This window comes from Rattus norvegicus, chromosome 7 (genome assembly GCF_036323735.1).
Source record: "Rattus norvegicus strain BN/NHsdMcwi chromosome 7, GRCr8, whole genome shotgun sequence".
In the NCBI taxonomy this organism is placed as follows: domain Eukaryota; kingdom Metazoa; phylum Chordata; class Mammalia; order Rodentia; family Muridae; genus Rattus; species Rattus norvegicus.
Window position 1 is genome coordinate 55,217,903 of NC_086025.1, and position 19,522 is coordinate 55,237,424.

Below are 19,522 nucleotides of genomic sequence, written 5' to 3' on the forward strand. Positions count from 1 at the left end.
AACTCTGAGTGTATGAACCCTGAGAGAGGTCCAGAGTGAACTCCGTTGTTGACTTGGGCACAGCAAACTAGAGACTCTGAGGCTCAGCTCCAAGCCGTTTCCCACGTGGCACAGGCTCCAGGGAAGCCTTTCTCAGGAGTCCATGAGTGCTTCTGAACGCTTGACCAGTGTGTAAAGTCCAGCGGCAACCACAGCATTCCCCCTCCTACATGATTACGGCCTGAGACTGCACATCCTCTTCCTGTTCCGTATGTAATAAACACACAGGTTCTGGGTTACACAGGTTTAGAACCCCCCCACCCCCACCCCCACCCCCACCCTCACCCCCGGGTTCTGGCTTTACTGTCTGTGTGTCTGGCCTTTCTCCCTTCCCTTGCCCATTTCCAAAGTTCCAGGACCCAAGCTACTGGGGATGCTGCATTCCAGAACAATATGGCGCTGCTGGTAATGAGCCTCAGGCTCGCCATCCCTGAGAGGAGTACTAGGAACAAGCACTGGATGTCTGCCTCACCAGATGCTCTTTAGGAATTCAAAGAATGGCTCTGTATGTGGCTGAAGAGTTCTCTATTCTGTCACTCTGTGACGAAGCAGGACCGCAGGACCCCCATCCCTTAAAGTTCCTCACCCACGCCTGCCGATGTGTGGTGTGTGGATTCTCAAAGAACATGGGCTTTGCGCATGAGGTCAGGCCCCAAGGCACCATGGGAGGTAAGGGGCAGATGGAGACGGAATTGCCTAGATTGTACTTTGTTACCAACAGAAGTACGGCTAAACCCAGTGGATTTCTGCGAATCTGGTTAGGAGGGGCCTCTGTATTAGTCAGGACGAAAGTGATTTTTATCAAAGCCAGAGTATACTCAGCTTATCTGGAGTCAACATCAAAGACAGCATGTGCACTCCTGGGGCTGAATGAACTGGGGTCTGCTCATAAAGATCCACATTCCAGTCTGATGGCTGTGCGTGCACAGTATGCTGGGAGAGGTGGAGTGGGAGGGGCAGATTACTTGGTGACAGTCAGGGAAGTTGTGACTCAAGATGGCTTTGGTCAGGCCAGGCAGGACCCTATAGTCTCCTCATGAAGCTCTTTCCTCCTGTGCTGTTACAGGAATCTAGAGGTCTACTACAATAGGAGCTTCTCCTAACCCCATGCTTCTCGACCTTGCCAGTGCTGCAACCCTTTAATACAGTTCCTCAGGCTGTGGTGACCTCCAGCCATAAAATTAATTTTCATTGCTATTTCATAACTGTCATTTTGCTACTGTTATGAGTTGTAATGTAAATGTCTGGTATGCAGGGAGAGCTGGCGGGCTGACCAACTCACTTACAACCCAGGTCCAGATAAAGGGCTGGACCACCCCAACATCTACCTCGTGAACTGCTAGAGTTCATGAAGGGGCCGGTACCCCAGAACCAAAGCGGACCTTGATGTCACAGGTCAACAACAGGATATCGGGGCAAAGCCCCGGTGAAGATCCAGTATTGATAGTGAAGCAAGCCAGAGGCCTCGAAACAAATCAGTGACTTGTTGGAATGAACATTTGTGAGTAAGTGAACAAAACACTGTAGCTTCCATGGTGCAATTTTCTTTTTTTGGTTTCCTTTTGGGGGGAGGTGGCAAGGGCAGCGGTTAGATACAGAGGGAAGGAGAAATGAGCGGGATTGGGGTGCATGGTGTGAAATTCACAGTAAAGTTTTAAAAATGTTTACGTAGACATTTAAAAAAAACTTATTAAAAACAAAACAAAGAAAACCGAACACAACACCCAGATGCTCAGGGATGTGCCCAAAGCTGCAGGTGACAACTACAGGCACACTCACTAGATAGGACCCTCCTTCCCAACCCGGAACAGGAAGCCTGCAGCCTGGTAGCTAGATGGCTGCCTCAGCCACACTCCTGTCCTGAGTCTTTTCACAGCTCCAGTGCTTCTGGACATCCACGGCTGGCCTGGATGTTTAAGAGTTGAAATGAGGGTTGGAGAGATGGCTCAGTGGTTAAGAGCACCGACTGCTCTTCCTGAGGTCCTGAGTTCAAATCCCAGCAACCACATGGTGGCTCACAACCATCTGTAATGGGATCTGATGCCCTCTTCTGGTGTGTCTGAAGACAGCTACAGTGTAGTTGAATATAACAAATAAATCTTTTTTTTTTTTTTTTTTTTTTTAAGAGTTGAAATGAGGCACAACCAGCCATCTCTGTCCCTTGGATCAAAAGATTCAAGAGTCTTCAACTAACTTTGCTCCTGTTTCACAGATGAGATGGTTCAGGGCCAGCCCTGACTGTAAGACAAGAGAGACTGGCTCACTTAAACTCTTAGAGTAGAATGAATGCTTCAGACAAAAACCCGTGTTTGTCTTTTTTTTTTTTCCCCTCCCTCCCACATTTTTGTTACATATCCCGAGGGCTGGAGATAAGCTCAGCAGCGAACCCTTGCTGCTCTTGAAGAGGACCCCGTTCTTCCCCCAGCATCCACAGGGTGGCTCACAACCCTCAGTAACTCTAGTCACAGGGTGTGGAATGCCCTCTTCCGGCCTCTGTGAGAATTAGCTGTGCTTGTGGTATAGACATCTGTGCGAGCAAAACACTATTGGAATGAACTTTTTTTTTTTTATTCTTACAATTGTGGTCAATGAGTCTCTCCATAATTCTCTAAGATGTGCAGGCTGTGAGGGTTGCCCTTGCTCTTCAGCTTCAGCCAGAGACAGATCTGGAGACCTGCCACTGCCATGGGGACTCCTAGTAGATCTGGGACTGATTTCTGTACCTCCCAGACTGACCGATCAGACCCACCCACCCCTATTCTGCAATGAATGTAGACCTGATTTCTGACTGAAGAAACAGGAAGCTGAAAATGCAGGAGCGGTGCAGGATATTAGGTTGGGAGAGGAAAACCTTAAAAGTTAAACTTTTAGCTGGGTGTTGTGCCTCAGACCTGTAAAGTCTGGAGGTAAAGGCAGGAAAACTGTATCAATCCCAGCTCCATATCGAGGCCAGCCTGGCTCTGTGAGGCCAGTCTCAAAACAAGCGAATTTACCGTGCTGAGTGACTAAGGTTGCTCTGAAATAAATGTTAAGGCATTAGTGATTTTACAACAGGGGGTCTTAAGAGGCATTTTAAAGGGGTTGGGGATTTAGCTCAGTGGTAGGGCGCTTGCCTAGCAAGCGCAAGGCCCTGGGTTCGGTCCCCAGCTCCGAAAAAAAGAAAAAAAAGAGGCATTTTAAAGAACAATGCCCAGGAAAGGCAGCGTTCGGAGAATGGTTTCTTTACAGTCATTACTATTGAGATAATAGTGCACAGAACACATACACAACATCCAGATGTTCACAGGCATGCACAAGGCTGCAGGTAACTAACATAACCCTCAACAACCAGGCTTCTTTCCAACCCAGAAGAGGCAGCCTGAGCTCAGTAGCAAGCGCTAGGTATCACTGGTCTCACTAGGCAGCCCTGAGTAGGTCTAAAATTCTGTATATAGATTAGGGGGACTTTCAATGAAAAGATCCACATTCCTCTGCTTCTGAGTGCTGTGATTAGAGGCATGCACTGCCACACCTGACTCCTACACTTTATCTTAAGGCTCTTTCTTCCTTTCTTTCTTCCTTTCTTTCTTCCTTTCTTTCTTCCTTTCTTTCCTTTCTTTCTCTCTCTCTCTCTCTCTCTCTCTCTCTCTCTCTCTCTCTCTCTGTGTGTGTGTGTGTACTTAGCATTGCAGGCAGACTTAGAGGAACCCAGTAGGTGTCCTCAGTCAAGCTGCCTTGTTGAGAGACCTCTCACAAAAACTGAAGCTAGGCTGGACCAGGGCTTGATGGGTGTTAGCATTCTAGGCTCCACCCCTAGTTACCTGGCAACAGCCCAGTATGTTCCGCCCCACAGGGATCCTCCTGCCTCTCCTTCCCACACAGTACTGGGTTTAAAGGTTTCCAGTCACACCTAGCTTCTATTTTTATATGGCCAGGCTGGACAGCACATGCCTTTAAGGAGGCAGAGTTCAAGGCCAACCTGGTCTGCATGGCTATTTTGCCTGCACTTCTGTCTGTCTGTGTACCATAACTGGTGCTTGTGGAGCCAGGACAGGACATCTATCTCCTGGAACCAGAGTTACGGATGCTTATGAGCTGTCATGTGGATGCTGGGAATTGAACTCAGGACCTCTGGAAGAGCAGCAAATGAGTGCTTTTACCCACTGAGCCATCCTCCAGTCTCCCACACCTGTTTGTTTTTTCCCTTTTTAATGTAGGTGCTAGGAAGTCAAATTTGTTGCTTGGGCAACAAGTATTTTAACCCACTGAACCATCTTCCTATGAGTCCTGCCCACACACTAGTGGCCAAAGGACTTGGAATTTTATTAGAGCTACGGCTTTGCAAGCAGAATGGACTTTGCCAAACACAGATGCCCACTTTCTTCATGGGCTCTAGTATGCAAGACAGAAATGAGAGCAAGGGGTCCTTATCGTTTTTTAGCAAGTTGAAGTTTAGTCATTTGACAAAGAACTACACCCAGCTCAGTTGGCAACAAAAGGACAGTGCTGTCCAGTGTCTGTCCTGGTGCTTGCTCCAGGGCATCGGTGCGTTTTCCTCAGCAATTTTCTTTTCAATTAGACGATAAGTCTTCAAGGTGCAAAAAATGCTTACCAGCCTGTATGGTTCTAATGGTACTGAGTTTATTCATGTATATAAACACACCTTTCCTCATCTTGCTCCCACTGTGTCCCTCATTCCTGCTGACACCAGCCATTTATTATGTCCCCGACACCTACCTACTCAAACCACCCCTGTCCCGGGGCTTATCTGCAGCTAGGATTTGTACCCAGCACAGAACTCAGCTGTTCTTAATGCACAGAAACCCGATGATCCTGTGCTGGAAATACTTTTCATTAGCTTCTGGGAAATTGTTAAACATTAAACACACACAGAAAATGTTCTTGAGCATAATACCGAAGGGCCACAGTGGTAAAGACAGCCACATTCTGCAGTTCTTAGCGTAATAACACAGCTCTGTAAACTGAGAACAATATTTAAGACCATGAGAGCACATGGACTGATACGCGACAGACAATGCCATTCTCCAAAAGTACACATTTAATGAGGCTTTGTACTTTAAATGGGCCAGGAAAAAGATCCTAAACCAGGCACATTTCCTTCCCCCTTAATTGGGTCTCAGTATGTAATTCAGGCTGCCCTGGAAGTCTGTGTGGTCTTCATGGCCAAGGGACTTTAGGCCCACTCAGCTGCCCAAATCCCAGGGTATAGGAGTGTCTCTCTTGCCAGCCTGTTTCCTGATTACTCAAAGAGGTTTTGTTTTGGCAGTGCTGGGGATACAACCCAGGCTTTTTTATTTGGTTAAAAAAAACCCTAAAAACTATCACTACAAAAACAAAACAAAACAAAAACAAAACAAAAAAACCCTAATATATTAAAAGCTACTTCTTTCTGTGAAAGAGAAAATTTGAAATTAAATTTGTTGTCACAAGATGAATCTTTGTCTTAAGCTGTTTTCTCACAGAAAGTGTATGTTTAGAAAACGTTATTATTCCAAGTGATCCGACTCTTCTGAGGTTATCAATGGCGAAACGTCAAGATACTTGAAGGCAGACACACACTTTTGCAATTAAATACCCAGCGCTCTATTGGCTGGAGTCCCCCGTATTCTGTCTGCATCTCAATTAAACATATTCTCAATTCCTCTAACCCTCCCACAACTAGCTAGGTATTAGCTAGTTTTCTACTTCTCTTTCATGTCTCTATTTTTCACCAAGTTTGTGCCCAGAATTTGGATAGCTTTTGCTAATTCAGTCCAGTTCCCAACGACATACAATGTGCCCCACCCACTGCTTTGGTGGACAGAAGGAGCATTGGGAGGGAGGGAGAGGCCGTATCAGGGATCCCTAAAATGAAATGATTGAGCAAGCTGGGGAGGCAGTTACAGGGACAAGAAGGGACCTGCGTGAGGGTGCAAGGCAGGCACCCACCTACCAACACTGTTCTTCCCGCCAGGAAACACTCACTCTCGCGCAGGCAGACTGCACTGTGGAGCTGGCTCTGGGCTCAAGCCAGCCCCACCCTGCCCCGTCTAAGAGGGAAGGGCGGCTTCTAGCAGTTTTCTACTGAAAAGGTGACACTTTCAGAGTCGTAGCTTGTTTTATGATCATGTCCATGACAGCTTGCTTTCTATAAATATTTCAGTTCTAGGCTGAAATAATAAAGAAGCTAGAGGCTAGACGTAGTGGTAGAGTTAAAAGCCAGTTTGGTCTGTGTAGGGAATTCCAGACCAGTCAGGGCGACACAGTGAGATCCAGTCTCAAAACAAGTATGACCACTACCCTGTCTGAAGGACGAAGAACTTCCCGATGGGAAGGCATGGGTGAGGCAGCGGTAGTTTGGCGTGCCCTTCCCCGGGAGGTCACGGACACCGACTGCCACAGCACAGCTGCAGCACTGGAGCGTCCACGTCATTCCAGGGGAACTGAGCTTTCCTGTACTTGAGCATTTCCTTGACGGTGCTGGGGTTTGAGGCCAGGGTCTCATGCGTGTGAGGCAAACACTCGACCACTGAGTGTCAGCTCCAGGTTCATAAAGCCTTTAAAGATAAGCCTGAACCATTTTGGTTTAAAAAAAAAATTAAATCTATAAAAGGTACTAAAAACTCATTATCTGTGAAGAAAATACTTCTTGTACATCAATGACTGAATTCTGCAGGGAGCTTTTCCACGCACTGCTGTTTCTCCTTCTTTTGGTGCCATTTTCTCTTCTCTGTCAAAGCTCAGGGCCGCTGGACCAGCTTACTCTTACTGCCTTCCTGTTCGCTGAGTTTAAAGTGGGTATAGGCGAGGATACCAAACAGTGTGCATAGGATGCCGAGCCCTTGGTTTACCGACAGTGGATCTTTAAATAAGATGTAGCCTCCACACAGGGTGATGCAGAACTTGAAATGTCCGAACATGTTGTAGCTGAGGTGTTCAGGTAAGGAAACAAAGGAGCAGCGAGCTGGACGTTAGGGTCACACAGGCACGCACAACCCTGCACACACACAGCAGCAGCTGCTCCCTGTGGCTGGGAAGAACTTCATACAACTCGGACTCAATGGCTCCCATGCACTTAGAGAATGGACACTTTGGTACGTGCTGGGTAGATCATACTCTCTTAAGGCACAGTTTCAGCAACTGACTGATGCGAAAATGGTGGCACTGCATTACAAATGTGTGTGTACATGTGAGAGTGACGCCATGGAGGCCAGAAGAGACTGCTGAATTCCCCGGGGTTGGAATTATACTCAGGTATGGCCATCCGAAGTGGGTGTTTGTAAGAGCAGGGTGACTGCTGAGCCGTCTCCCTAGCCCAACGCCGTACTTATTTTGTGCTGGACCTAAACTATGTATGCACACTCCAGAGACAAGAGACGGCCTCAAGTGTTCCTGGTGACCTCCAAAGAGGCAGTACAGGGGGAGAAAGGTGTGCAGAGCAAGGTTCAGAGGAAGCGCTTTGCAGATGAGTGTGTGGTTATACTACAGAATGGCATTCTTAATAAACTGTCAGCGGCAATGAGTTGAGGCGTGCCAGGTGGCAGGGAGCTGATGTGATGCGAACTTCCGGTATGCCTGAGATTAGGTGGGCGAGGGAGAGAGGGGCCGAGGGAGCAGCACTGCGCCAGCTGCTGTTAGGTGCTGTTAGGTGCTCTTCCATGAGCACCCTGCCCCCCTCCACTGCGTCCTCTGCGCACATGCACACACAGAGGGGCACAAGTGTGGAGGTCAGAAGACCACTTATGGACCCACCGTGTGGGCCCCAGGGACGGAACTCAGGTCAGGCTTGGTGGAAGGCACACACTTGCTGAGTCATCCTACCAGAGTAACAACAATGGCCAGATGACAGAGTTCAGTCTCTGGGAGCCCAAACGAAAGGGAACTTATTTAACTCCAAAGTTCAGGCTGTTATCTAATATACTACCAGCAATTCATTACTGGGCTAAAGTGTTTTCCCAAGTCACTGTTAATATCAAAAAATAAATCAAATCTCTCTCTCTCTCTCACACACACACACCCTCAGAAATTATTCTCTTGCCATGTTACAGATAATCATTTTTTATATCTAAACTAAAATTATTTTACTCTTCAGATGCATGTTAACAAACCTATGCGTTCTCCCTAGGAACAACTTAGAAGCAGCTACCACTCTGTACCTCAGATTCTCTGCCTCCGCCTATGAACGGGAGGATGATCTTGTGTCTACCTTGTACAGTTGATGTGGATCAAGAAGCAATACCTGCGAAGATTCTAGAATACAGCACGCACCGTCATGCTAATCGTAAGCTACAGGGTCTAACAAGCACCCGTGTGTGGCAGGACCAACCAGCCCTGCAGATGTCATTGCCTCTAATTTCTTAACTGCTTTCCTCTCACTCTCTTTGCAGTGATGGGGACAATGAGCTGACTGAGCCCAACCTTAGGTCCCCGAGTTCCAAAGTGACCTCCCATAACATACTCAGCTTCACAGGAATCAAGGCCCCGGGCGGAGGCCTGGCTGTGCATGACTTTTGTGCACAGGCTCGTTCCTTGGCTTTTATATCTGGGGATGGTGATGCAGGCTTGTGACCCCGGCTCCTGGGAGGATGGAGCAGGAGGACTGGAAGTCAAGGTCATCCTCAGCTACACAGTAAATGAGACCAGCGCAGGGCATAGGAGAGTTCCAGGAAACAAATACGCACCAGAGAGACCCACTCAGCAGCAGCCCTCTAGACAGCCCAGCGCGCCTGCTTGCTGCCTCTTTTCTTTCGCTGGCTTGATGCAGTGGAGTTGGTATCTGAGATCCAGGGGATGTTCCCAGGGATGGTTATCATAATGCAGTCACCACAGTGAGATACTTACTCCTTATCTCAGCTATCTGCTCACAGAAGAAAGGCAAGCAGCAGTGGGGAGGGGTGCTTAGCCCCAAAGACAACAGGTGGAGTGGGGAGTGTGGCTTTTTGCATAATAAAGAGCTGGGGCAGAAAGACCCAGGCAGGAGACTCAGGGTCACTGAAGGAAGGCACAAAGGAGATAGGACAGAGCTGAGAAGCAGGTGGTGGCACTCTTCAGTGGCTCCTCTTAGGAACTACAACAGTGGCAGCTCCAGTTCTCCCTTCTCCAGTCAGGTGTTGCCACACCAGGAAGTGCTCTGGTCAGAACTGTCAGTGGCCTTGCCTCACTAGGTCTGGAAGCGCTAACTGCCAAGTTTCCTCAAACCTGACCATCCGGCACCACTGGACAGTGGTTACTCCTCCTCCTCACATGGACTTCTACCACTCTCCTCTCTATGAATTCTGAAGGTGCAGTTCCCTTGGGTCAGTCTTTTTCCTGACTTGTCTGCGGTAACCTCACCCCTCATCACAGCACTACAGTCACTCAAGACCACCTGTCACTGAGGACGACCTGTGCCCGGACCGTGCTACCTCAACTCTAACTGTACGTCAGGCTTCCTCCAAACTGGCCTACCTCCCTAGACAGCCTCAGCAACACATACAGGACCCGAGCTTATTGCTTCTCAGTCACTGTTCAGGAAACCTGTTGGAGCTACTGGGAAATGTGTTCCGAAGACATCTCTCTCTCTCTCTCTCTCTCTCTGTGTGTGTGTGTGTGTGTGTGTGTGTGTGTGTGTGTGTGTGTGTGTGTGTGTAAGGACATTGCATCCCCTAGAGCCGGGCTTACAAGAACTATGAGCAGCCTATGGTGAATGTTGAGAACTGAATTCAGCTTCTCTGGATGAACAGTAAGCTCCTAACTGCTGGGCCACTCTGCATCTTCACAAACCAGCACTTATACATTAGAAACTGCAGTGGCTGTCTGATGCCTTCCTTCTTTCCACCTTTTCTCGTCCAGTTTTCTCTCATGAGCAAGTCTGCAGACATTTTGACAGTATCCAGCACAAAATTCGTTCTGAGTCCTGGGTTTCTGAGAGAAATTATGATTGTTGTTACTTACTGATATTTGGCAAATAGACTATTTATACTTTTGACTCTCAGTATTTACTTGTCTATATCAGCACAGGTTTTCTTCCCGTTTTTATGAGATCTCAGTCTGTAGCCCAGGCTTCAAACACATGGAGATGTGAAATTACCTGTCGTTATATAAGAGGACAACACTGAAAGTGACTCAAACCTAAGCCTCCACTCCTCCATGCATTCAATAGCTATCACTTGGACCCACTATCAGTAAGTCATGGCGCTAAGTCAGTTTTGATAAAAGAAAAGTCTGTACTACTTAAGAAAATTCCTTTACAAAAAGCAAACTCATTTTCTCAGTTAATGGATTCTGCAGACACTGGAAAGACATTCTTAAATAGCTAAAAACAGGTCTGGAGCGATCAAAGTCTCAGCAGTTAAGACCACCAGCTGCTCTTCCAAAGGACCCAGGTTAGATTCCCAACACCCTTGTGACTCAGTCTTCTATAAACTCAGTTCCAGGGAATCTGATGGCTTCTCTGGTCTCCAAAGGCATCAGGCATGCACATGTGCACAGACATTCATGCAAAACTACGCCCATACTAATGAAATATAACAATAAATAAGTTAAAATAACCAGGCTACTTAGCAAAGGCCATGTACGAGTGTCTCAGATGAGAAACGAAGATCGTATATATGGAAAGGATACGTGACTGGTGATGTGTTCCCAATGATCCAGTAAATCGATAAGTTCACCATGAAAGCGATTACTCCAGACAGCAGCACCATAAGCTGCAAATAAACCACAAGAATCATTGTAACCAGGAACAAATAAGTCTCAATAGGAGTTTCTAAAAATGCACACTTCAGCCATCAAAAACATGATACATGCTGATAATTCCACCCCCCCCCCCCCCCGACAGACACAGACACAAGTTTGAGGTCAGTGTGGCATACAGAGCTCCAGGCCAGTGAGAGACACGTAGTATGAGCATGTCTCAAAACATAAACAAACGAATGAACAAGTTTAGAAAATCAACTTGGAGCCAGGCAGTGGTGGTGCAGACCTTTAATCCCAGCATTTAGGAGGCAGAGACAGACGGATCTCTGAGTTTGAGGTCAGCCTGGTCTACAGAGTGAATTCCAGGACAGCCAGAGCTACAGAGAAAAAAGGAACTGTGCAACAAGCAGTGGGGAACTCTGCAGTGATGACCTGGCTTTAAGGTGGTGTTGGGTGCACATCTGTAATCCCAGCTCGTAGGAAGTACAGGCAGGAGGACCAAGATGCTTTGGCACTGAGTTTGAGGCCAGCCTGGCTATATGATATGCCATCTAAAACAACAAAAACCCCAAACCAAAACAGTGAACCAAAGGGCTAGGAGATGGGCAAGTAAGAGTGCTTCCTGTTCTTCTACAGGCCCAAGCTTACAACCACCTTGTAATTCCAGCTCCAGGGGATCTGAGACCACTGGCCTCCAAGGACCCAGAAACAGACACCAGACTGGAAAATAAATCTTTAAAAATCAAGCAAAGAAACCAGCAGACGGCAGGGCTTTTGGTTTTTTTTTGTTGTTGTTGTTTTTTTTCGGAGCTGGAGACCAAACCCAGGGCCTTGCACTTGCTAGGCAAGCGCTCTACCACTGAGCTAAATCCCCAACCCCAGACAGCAGGGCTTTCAATGTGAATTTCTAGGTTCACTTTTTTTCTTTTTTTTTTTTTTTTTTTTTTTGGTTCTTTTTTTTCGGAGCTGGGGACCGAACCCAGGGCCTTGCGCTTCCTAGGTAAGTGCTCTACCACTGAGCTAAATCCCCAGCCCCTCACTTTTTTTCTTATTCCCTTAAGAAAAGCTTTCTTTTTGTTCTTTCTTTCTTCTAGGTAGAGTTTCTCCTCTCTTGCTCATGCTGGCTTCAACCTCTTGGAGCCATGAACCCCTCTGGCCTCGGTTTTTGAATAGTGGAGACACAGGCACACATCACTGAGCTCAGCAGTAATGAGTTCCCATTAAAAGCAACACATGAACATTTTAGAACAGTCAGAAAACACGGGCAAGCAAACAGTCTGTGGAACAGCTACAATCCAAACCACCAAATCTGCTAATCCTAGGGCATGGATGCTTGCAGATTAATTTCTAATGAAATCATTCATGTTCACTCTTACTTAAACCAAAAATGTTTATTGGATAACTATAATACCAAGGCAGACTTTGTGAGGAATATTGTGTGTACAAAGCTCCTTCCCAGGGGCTGGGGATTTAGCTCAGTGGTTAGAGCGCTTACCTAGGAAGCGCAAGGCCCTGGGTTCGGTCCCCAGCTCCGAAAAAAAGAACCAAAAAAAAAAAAAAAAAAAAAAAAAAAATCAGCCAAAGCTCCTTCCCAGGTGTCCTGGTCTAGGCGACCCCTTCATTTCCACGCGCCTCAGTTCTCCATCTGGAAATAACCCTTGCCTTCCTTAGAGAGCAACCACGGGGATTAAATGTGAGAACAGACTTGAGGCTGTGCTCCCAAATCCACAAACTACACTAGGAAAGGAAAGATGACTGTACCAGTTCAATTAGATACCAGGACAATTAGAACTTACCAAAGCAGAAACTGACCAGGGACCAAATATTCCTCCCTCTGCAAACACTGGCTCAAAGCAGGGCACAGCCACCAGCAGCATGGCCGAAGACATGGGGGCCTGGTAGTAAAGCAGCTGCATGGAGTTCACCTGCAGTTCATGCTGCTTGGCTCCGACCCACTGACGACCGGGAGATAAAACAAGTCAGGTACAAAGAGAAGCATCCTTCGGTCAAAGCAACACAGGGTCAGCGTAGGGGAAGAGGACAAACCTCATGATTCTCTAAGATCTCAAAGGATGGGAGGCATGAGGGCCCTCGGATAAAGGAGCTCTGAACATGGAATGTGTTCATCTACTGACGCTTCTGTGCCTTAGAGAGGACAACAGTAGGTCCCTCCACTCTACTAAATAGCAGGAAGGTGCGGGAACCCATGTGTCAGGGACACCATGGAAACAAGGACGGAATGGAAATTTCCCTGACTCCCAGTGTGTGGCTTTAAAGGTATGCGGACCTCAGAGCCACTTTAAAAACCAATCGGGGCAGAAAACCTTTTTCTCTCCAGAGAACCTTTCTTTGGGTTTGGATTACCCATAAATACACCTGGGTACAATGGGGTAACTGAAAACCCTAGAATGCTGTCTCATTCAGTAAAAAACCTCAGAACTTTATATCCCACGTCCTTAAAAACACTTCACAAATGTGACTAGCGAGAGGCTCTGCCGAGTAGTCACCGACAGCTTCAATCAGGCTTGCCAGGAACAGCCTGGCTTTCGGGACAGCCTCCACAGGCCCATTTCTTAAACCTAGGATTCTGTAACCTACAGCAAGTCTACAGGAATTCACTAAGACCGAAATGCAAAACCAGGAAATGTGAGCCACACTCCTGCCAGCTTTCACTAGGAGTCTTCTGAGACTGTGAAGGACAAAGAACTGATTCTTCCCCAGACTGCTTACAGGAGTACGGCTGTGAGCAAAACCATGAAAGCTTCAGACAGTGCTGGCTCACCTTCTGCCTGTGGTAGCCCCCCTGACTGCCATACAACCATGCTTCTTCCCACACCTTATTTAAGCAGACCCACCCCAAGCCATATTGAAGTACCATCTGACTGACATCTTTTCCTATCTGCAGTCAGAGACAGCTCTGCCCTCTCTCTCCTTGAGCATTTTTAACAAATATTTCAGGTCCTGGGGATAGAACTTGGGGCCTTGTGCATGCTGGGCAGGTACCCCATCACCGACCTCCATCCCTGGTCTCATACCCCGAGTATCCCATAACATCTCAGCCAACACAGCTTCCTGCTTAGTCTGCAGGACCGTGCTTGAGATCAAGCTCCTCCTGACTATGAATGTGCTTCCCTTGTGCTGCCTCCATAGTACTGCTTTCCCCTAGGGACCCAGCTCCTTAACTCTGCCGGTTCCCAGTCAGTCGGGAACACCCCTGCCCCGGTTCTTCACCCTTCTTCTCTCATGTACCCTCCATCGCCGCTAGATTTTTCTTAAGTATGAATTATGATAAGGCCTCTTCCCAATCTAAATGTTCTCCTTTGCTGGCGTCTGCGGAATAAAGACACTTCCTCTGAGCGACAGCAAGACTGTCATCTGGCTTAGCCACTCAGTATGGCCTTCTCACAACACACCTATAGTCCAGCTTCACTAAACACATCAAGGGCTCCCTGATTTCGAACATATTAAAGGACAGGCCTCCAGACTTCACTGCTGAGCAAACTTCTGTGCCGCCCACTTAAATTAACTTCCCCTTTTGTCTAGCTTCCTCATTCCGCGTGCAGAACTGCCATCTCCTCCTCCGTGCTCCTCAGGACTCTCCTCAGCTTGGAGGGACACCACCTAGACTAGCGAGGGACGTGGGCGTCTGCACGAGTGCCTTGAAGGGTCGGGTTACAGCTGCTTTTCCTCACCCGTGAGTCCTCACAGGGAGCATAAAGGAAGCCTTGTCAATTTTTCCAGCCAAGAGCTAAAGATTCCTCTTTCACCTCATCTTACTGCTCCCAGTTGCAGAAAACAGAAAAACCTTAGAAACCCAGCTAGGATACAAGAGGCAGGATTAACTTTAAAAGGAATGTTTTGGTGGGTGTCCACCTGCTGTGACACAGGACCCTTGCCTGTTGGTCTTCAGTCTCTGTGATAAATTTCACTGCAAGCCTCGGGGATGTAAACTCTTTTGATTCTAAGCTTCAGCGATTTAGAAACACTCACGAACAAAAATGGCCACACACACACACCCCTCCCCAAACCACTGAGTGCTGAGAAATGATATTATGTATAAGGAGTAAAAGAAATTCTAATATTTGACAAGTAAATGAGGTGTGGTAACATGTGCCTATACTTTCTTAAAAAGTAAAAGGAGAGGGGTTGGGGATTTAGCTCAGTGGTAGAGCGCTTGCCTAGCAAGCGCAATGCCCTGGGTTTGGTCCCCAGCTCTGAAAAAAAAAAGAAAAAAAAAAAAAAAAGTAAAAGGAGAGGCTAGACATGGTGGCACATGCTCTTAAAGCTAACACTTGGAAGGCAGAAGGATCTCTCTGTGAGTTCAAGGCTAGTCTGGTCTACATAATGAGTTCCAGGCCAGTCAGAACAACATAGCCCTGTTTCAAGAAAAACAAAAACAAACCAAAAAAAAAAACAAAAAAAAAAAAAAAAACCAACAACGAAATAAATCCACAAAAGCAAAACAACTACAATAAAAAGTAAAAAGCAGATCAATGAGACAGCTCAGGGGAGAAAGGTCCCTGCTGCCAAACCTCGCACCCAAAGGTCAGGCCCAGAGACCCAGGTGTTAGGAAGAGAGAACAGGGGCTGGAGAGATGGCTCAGCGGTTAAAAGCACTGACTGCTCTTCCAGAGGTCCTGAGTTCAATTCTCAGCACCACATAGTGTCTCACAACCATTTGTAATGAGATCTGATGCCCTCTGGTGTGTCTGAAGACAGCTACAGTGTACTTATACATAATAAATAAATCTTAAAAAAAAAAAAAAAGAGAGAGAACAGACTCCGTCCCTGAAAGTTGCCTTCTGACCTCTCTGTGCACACAGTGACTGGCTTGTGCATGCACACATGTGTCCATGTGCGTATAAAATAAAGAGTAAAAAAAATAAAAGGTAAGGAGAGCTGGGCGGTATCTGAGTGGTGGCTACTTGGCTATGCAAGGTCTTCAGTTCAACTCTAGGATTGCAACAGCCACAGAAGGCTAAGAAAACGTGGTTGTTGTTTAAGTCGTTAGCTAGCTGGGTGAGGTTTAGCTCAGTATACAGTGCCTGCTTAGAATGCTAGGAGGTTGTGGGTCCGATCTTCAGCCCTCCAACCCCCACCCACCTCACCCAAAGTAGAGTAACAATGTTTCTGGGACAAGAAGACCAGCGAACAGTAAGGTGTTAGTACTGAGCTAACATTCCTAACTAGAACGCCTTCCTTTCTCACCAGTGGATATTTATGAAGCAGAGGTAACATTGGTTACCTGTTGATTCCTCATGCGGGTACACCCAGCATTTCTAGACTGAGGTTTCCAGCATAGAGAGAATACTGTTTCATTGCTCTCTACACCCTGCTATTTCTCCTCAGTACACAGGGCACAAAAAACAGCTTGTTGGCAACTTATGGTAATAAAGTGAATCCGTGAAAAAAAAAAAGTAACTGAATACTGGCTACAGGCAAGGCACTGTGCTTGCACAAGAAGTTAAAAACCTAGAAAATACTCTACTAACATTGACAAATTATCAGAAGCCAATAAGCAAGTTGTAACACCAACACTTCTGAGTTTAAAATATGCACATCACATCTGAATTTTGGAAGTGTGTGTGTTTCATCCGGGTGACTTTAGAATCAGTAAATGACAAGTGAGACCAATGAACTTAGGAAGCAAAACCTTACTGTTCATTTTGTAAAGACTTCCAAGAAGAAAATCCCAAACCCAGGTCTGCCATGAACTACGGGTATCATGCACTTACAAACGGACACTTGGTGAACATCGCACACCCGAGCTTCTGTCTCCTCTGTTCTCTTCACTTTATCAGTTACGCTTTCTTCCCATGTCTATTGCCTCTATACTGCATTTTCTAAACCTTGGGTTACAGCTTCAAAATTTACGAAATCTGATAAAAAGGCACATAAAGGAAAAAAGTTACCAACCACTTGATAAAGGGATGTGACTACCACACCAAGAGCGGCAAACACCATTCCAAGGGAATGAAACTTCACATCGTAATAAGAATTTAGGATTACACCTACAGTAATAGGAATCTGCAAAGAAAAAGAGACAAATGCTGTGAGATTGAATTCAAGAATGATGTCTTACCACACTATCGAAACACACCATGGGACCGGGAGAGGGAGGGGGCATGCGCGGGCGCGCGGGGGGGGGGGGGGGTGTCGGGAACGGGACACTGAATTGTATGTTTTCTTTGGGGAAAATTGCCAACCCTCTACAGACATTCACATATAACTCAACATTTGGAAGAAAATAACGAATCCACAAATTGTGATGTTTAAGGAATCACGACACAGGTAAGTAAATGGACCCCCAAACCAGTACTTAACACATGAACATAAACATGGAAGGAGGAAAGCATTTAAGACCTGAAATAATAAAAACTAGTAAGTGCTAATGTTATTTTAACGAATCTCCTTTTATTTAAACACAAGGCACCCCAGCAGTATGCCGCTGAAGGCATATTCAGAGATATTTTATGCTAAACCACTTCATGTTTATCACATATGGTTCGAATTCCGAAGGGTAGGACTCCTTTTTCCTTTCCAGGTTGAGCTTTCGCAGATATCCTGGCACACTGAACTGTTCCATCTAAGGCGGCTCCCCCTCATCAATCGCAGCTCTTAAAGATATCCTTCGGGAACACACCCTTTTACTAAGAACCGGCGGAGTGTCAAGATGGCTCCTTCCACCCCTCCCCAAATAAGCTAGCTACTTACAGAGCCTGCCTCTTGTGCGGAGTAAAGAATGGGAATGGGTTTCCGGCGCGCCAGACTATAAGCAAGGTGCATTCAATTTTCCCGGGGAGAAAGACAACCAGGCTAAGGGATGCGCTCGCGCAGCTGCAGCTACTCACCAGCGTGAGCTGTATTCTGATGGAGAATCGTTTCTGGTACCAGAAGGTCTGGATGGCTATGATCACCGGCGTCGTCATGGCCTTGGCCAGCTGATAGGTGCCTATGGTGTTGTTCTGCAGAGAAAGGTTGGTGAAGACCACAAAGCCACAGAAGCTGAGGGCCAGGAGGAGGAGCTTGGAGAGCGGCAGACTCTTGGGGGCAAAGATGTCCAGTTTCTGGCAGACGTACAAGCCCAGCCAGGTGACCACGAAGTGCACGAGGGTCAGGCTCATGTTGGGGAAGCCGTGGTGTACATAGATCCATTTGTTGAGGAACACGATGCAGATGGACACCAGCAGGTTGAACAGGAGCCCGGCGGCGATGCGCCCGTTGCCCCGGACCCGGTCGGCCAGCGATGCCATAACGCCCGACGGCTGCGGGGCAGCGCCCTCGGCGGAGCCCGGGCTGTCCAGCCTCCCCACGGGGCTCCCGGCTGCTCTCCGGCTACCCCGGCTCTCCGCCGCTGCGCGCCCGCAGCCTCCCGCCTCACAGTCCGGCCGGAGACAGGCATGCGCCAGCCGGGTCCAAGCCTGCAGCGCCGCGAGGTAAGAGGCCGCCGCCCTCGGAGCCAGTCCACGGCTGCTCCTCCCAGCCACGCCTCCGCGCGACCACGTAACCCCGCCCGTACTTCCGCCGCGCAGGCGCGCTGGGTGTCCCGCCCGGTTGCTTAACTGAGCTGGGAGGGGTCCTTTGGCCTCCCGGTGTGGCCATCTCCCAGCTAACTGGGCAGCATAGATTCCCCTCCAGTTTTACACTCCACGGTGCTGAGCTCTTTTAATCCTCTGCAGAGGGGGAAAGCATTACTTACGGAAAACATTTTAAAATGTCTTTAAAAGTCTAAACACGTAAGAGTGGATGGACAATTGCGGTATACTGTAGATTTAAACATATTTTGGCATATTTGCCTCGAAAAACCACAGAACTTTTTACCCACGAATTTTTTTTAAAAACCTAAGTACATTTTCCTGTATGACCAAGATATTAATTGCACTCCTAAGAAGCTCATTATAGGGGTTGGGGATTTAGCTCAGTGGTAGAGCGCTTGCCTAGCAATCGCAAGGCCCTGGGCTCAGTCCCCAGCTCCGAAACAAAACAAAACAAAACAAAACAAGAAGCTCATTATAGTAGCAAGTATGTAGTTCGGTTTCAAACTTATGGAGTTGGAGGGGACTTCTAAGTTTTGTATTATTATTTGGAAGTGAAAATTTATATTTTGTTTTGTTTTTCCAGACTGGGAACTCATTCTGTGGACCAGGATAGACTCGAACTCAGTATTCACACTGTTACAATATGAGAGGGACTTTTCTCATCTGCAAATGTCAAATACCTTTTGTCTTTCCACACCTATTGAAAACATGGACCCTGCTTTACTATTTACAGGGACCAAATAGAGCAGACTTGGAACTCTCTACAGAGCTAAGGATGACACTGAACAGATTCTCCTGCTCCCACCTGTCAAAGTGTCACATGCCTTGCAACTGGCCTTTTTATTTTGGACACTGTTTCACAGGTTTTTATGATCTATTTGCTTGAGTGTCCGTCCATTTTCTCCGGCGTGCCTGTTATTTCTAATCGGCACTGAAGGAAGCTCCTTGCTTCAGAGGCTCTGTAGATTCTTTGATGACTTTTCCAGTTAATTTTTCTATTAAGAAATTACTCTTTAAAAAAATCACATGTGTATGGATTCCCGTGAGGAGGTCAGAGGATAACTCGCAGGAGTCAGTTCTCTCCTTCCACTGTATGGACTGAATTCATGCTGGGAGCGAGCACCTTTACCAGATGAGTCATGTCAGCTGCCTTCCTCTTTTTTGAATTGTATTTTCTTAGAGAATTGCCCATTTACTTAAATGCCTTGTCTTAGTTGGTGAGGAAAGGGTTTAGTTGGCTTACACTTCCACACTGCTGTTCATCAGTGAAGGAAGTCAGGACAGGAACTCAA

General features: G+C 47.1%; 1 protein-coding gene and 1 long non-coding RNA gene across 4 annotated transcripts; one reads left to right on the forward strand and one right to left on the reverse strand.

Annotated features, from left to right (window-relative positions):
- Positions 1-311: 311 nt before the first annotated feature.
- On the forward strand, positions 312-9,985 carry LOC108351461 (uncharacterized). 3 transcript variants are annotated; one of them, XR_001838857.3, is made up of 3 exons: positions 312-708; positions 1,435-1,544; positions 8,144-9,985. It is a non-coding gene; the product is annotated as an uncharacterized LOC108351461 (long non-coding RNA). The 3 variants fall into 3 exon arrangements; XR_010053713.1 differs by lacking the exon at positions 1,435-1,544 and having other exon boundaries at positions 8,144-8,299; positions 8,406-9,985; XR_005486972.2 differs by lacking the exon at positions 1,435-1,544.
- Slc35e3 (solute carrier family 35, member E3) lies at positions 5,060-18,120 on the reverse strand. The gene is made up of 5 exons (NM_001134687.1): positions 17,544-18,120; positions 16,609-16,719; positions 12,489-12,647; positions 10,621-10,703; positions 5,060-6,945 (listed from the first exon to the last, which is right to left on the reverse strand). Exons 1-5 carry the CDS (start codon positions 17,943-17,945, stop codon positions 6,759-6,761), a joined length of 942 nt encoding a protein of 313 aa, NP_001128159.1. The 5' UTR covers positions 17,946-18,120; the 3' UTR covers positions 5,060-6,758.
- Positions 18,121-19,522: the final 1,402 nt, after the last annotated feature.

Excerpts from the sequence above, each read along its gene's own strand:
- Slc35e3 (NM_001134687.1), bottom strand. The coding sequence starts at position 17,945 with ATGGCATCGCTGGCCGACCGGGTCCGGGGCAACGGGCGCATCGCCGCC. Across the intron at positions 16,720-17,543 it reads TCAGAATACAGCTCACGCTG|ATTCCTATTACTGTAGGTGT; the intron begins GTGAGTAGCTGC and ends TTTTCTTTGCAG. Across the intron at positions 12,648-16,608 it reads TCACATCCCTTTATCAAGTG|TGGGTCGGAGCCAAGCAGCA; the intron begins GTTGGTAACTTT and ends CCCGGTCGTCAG.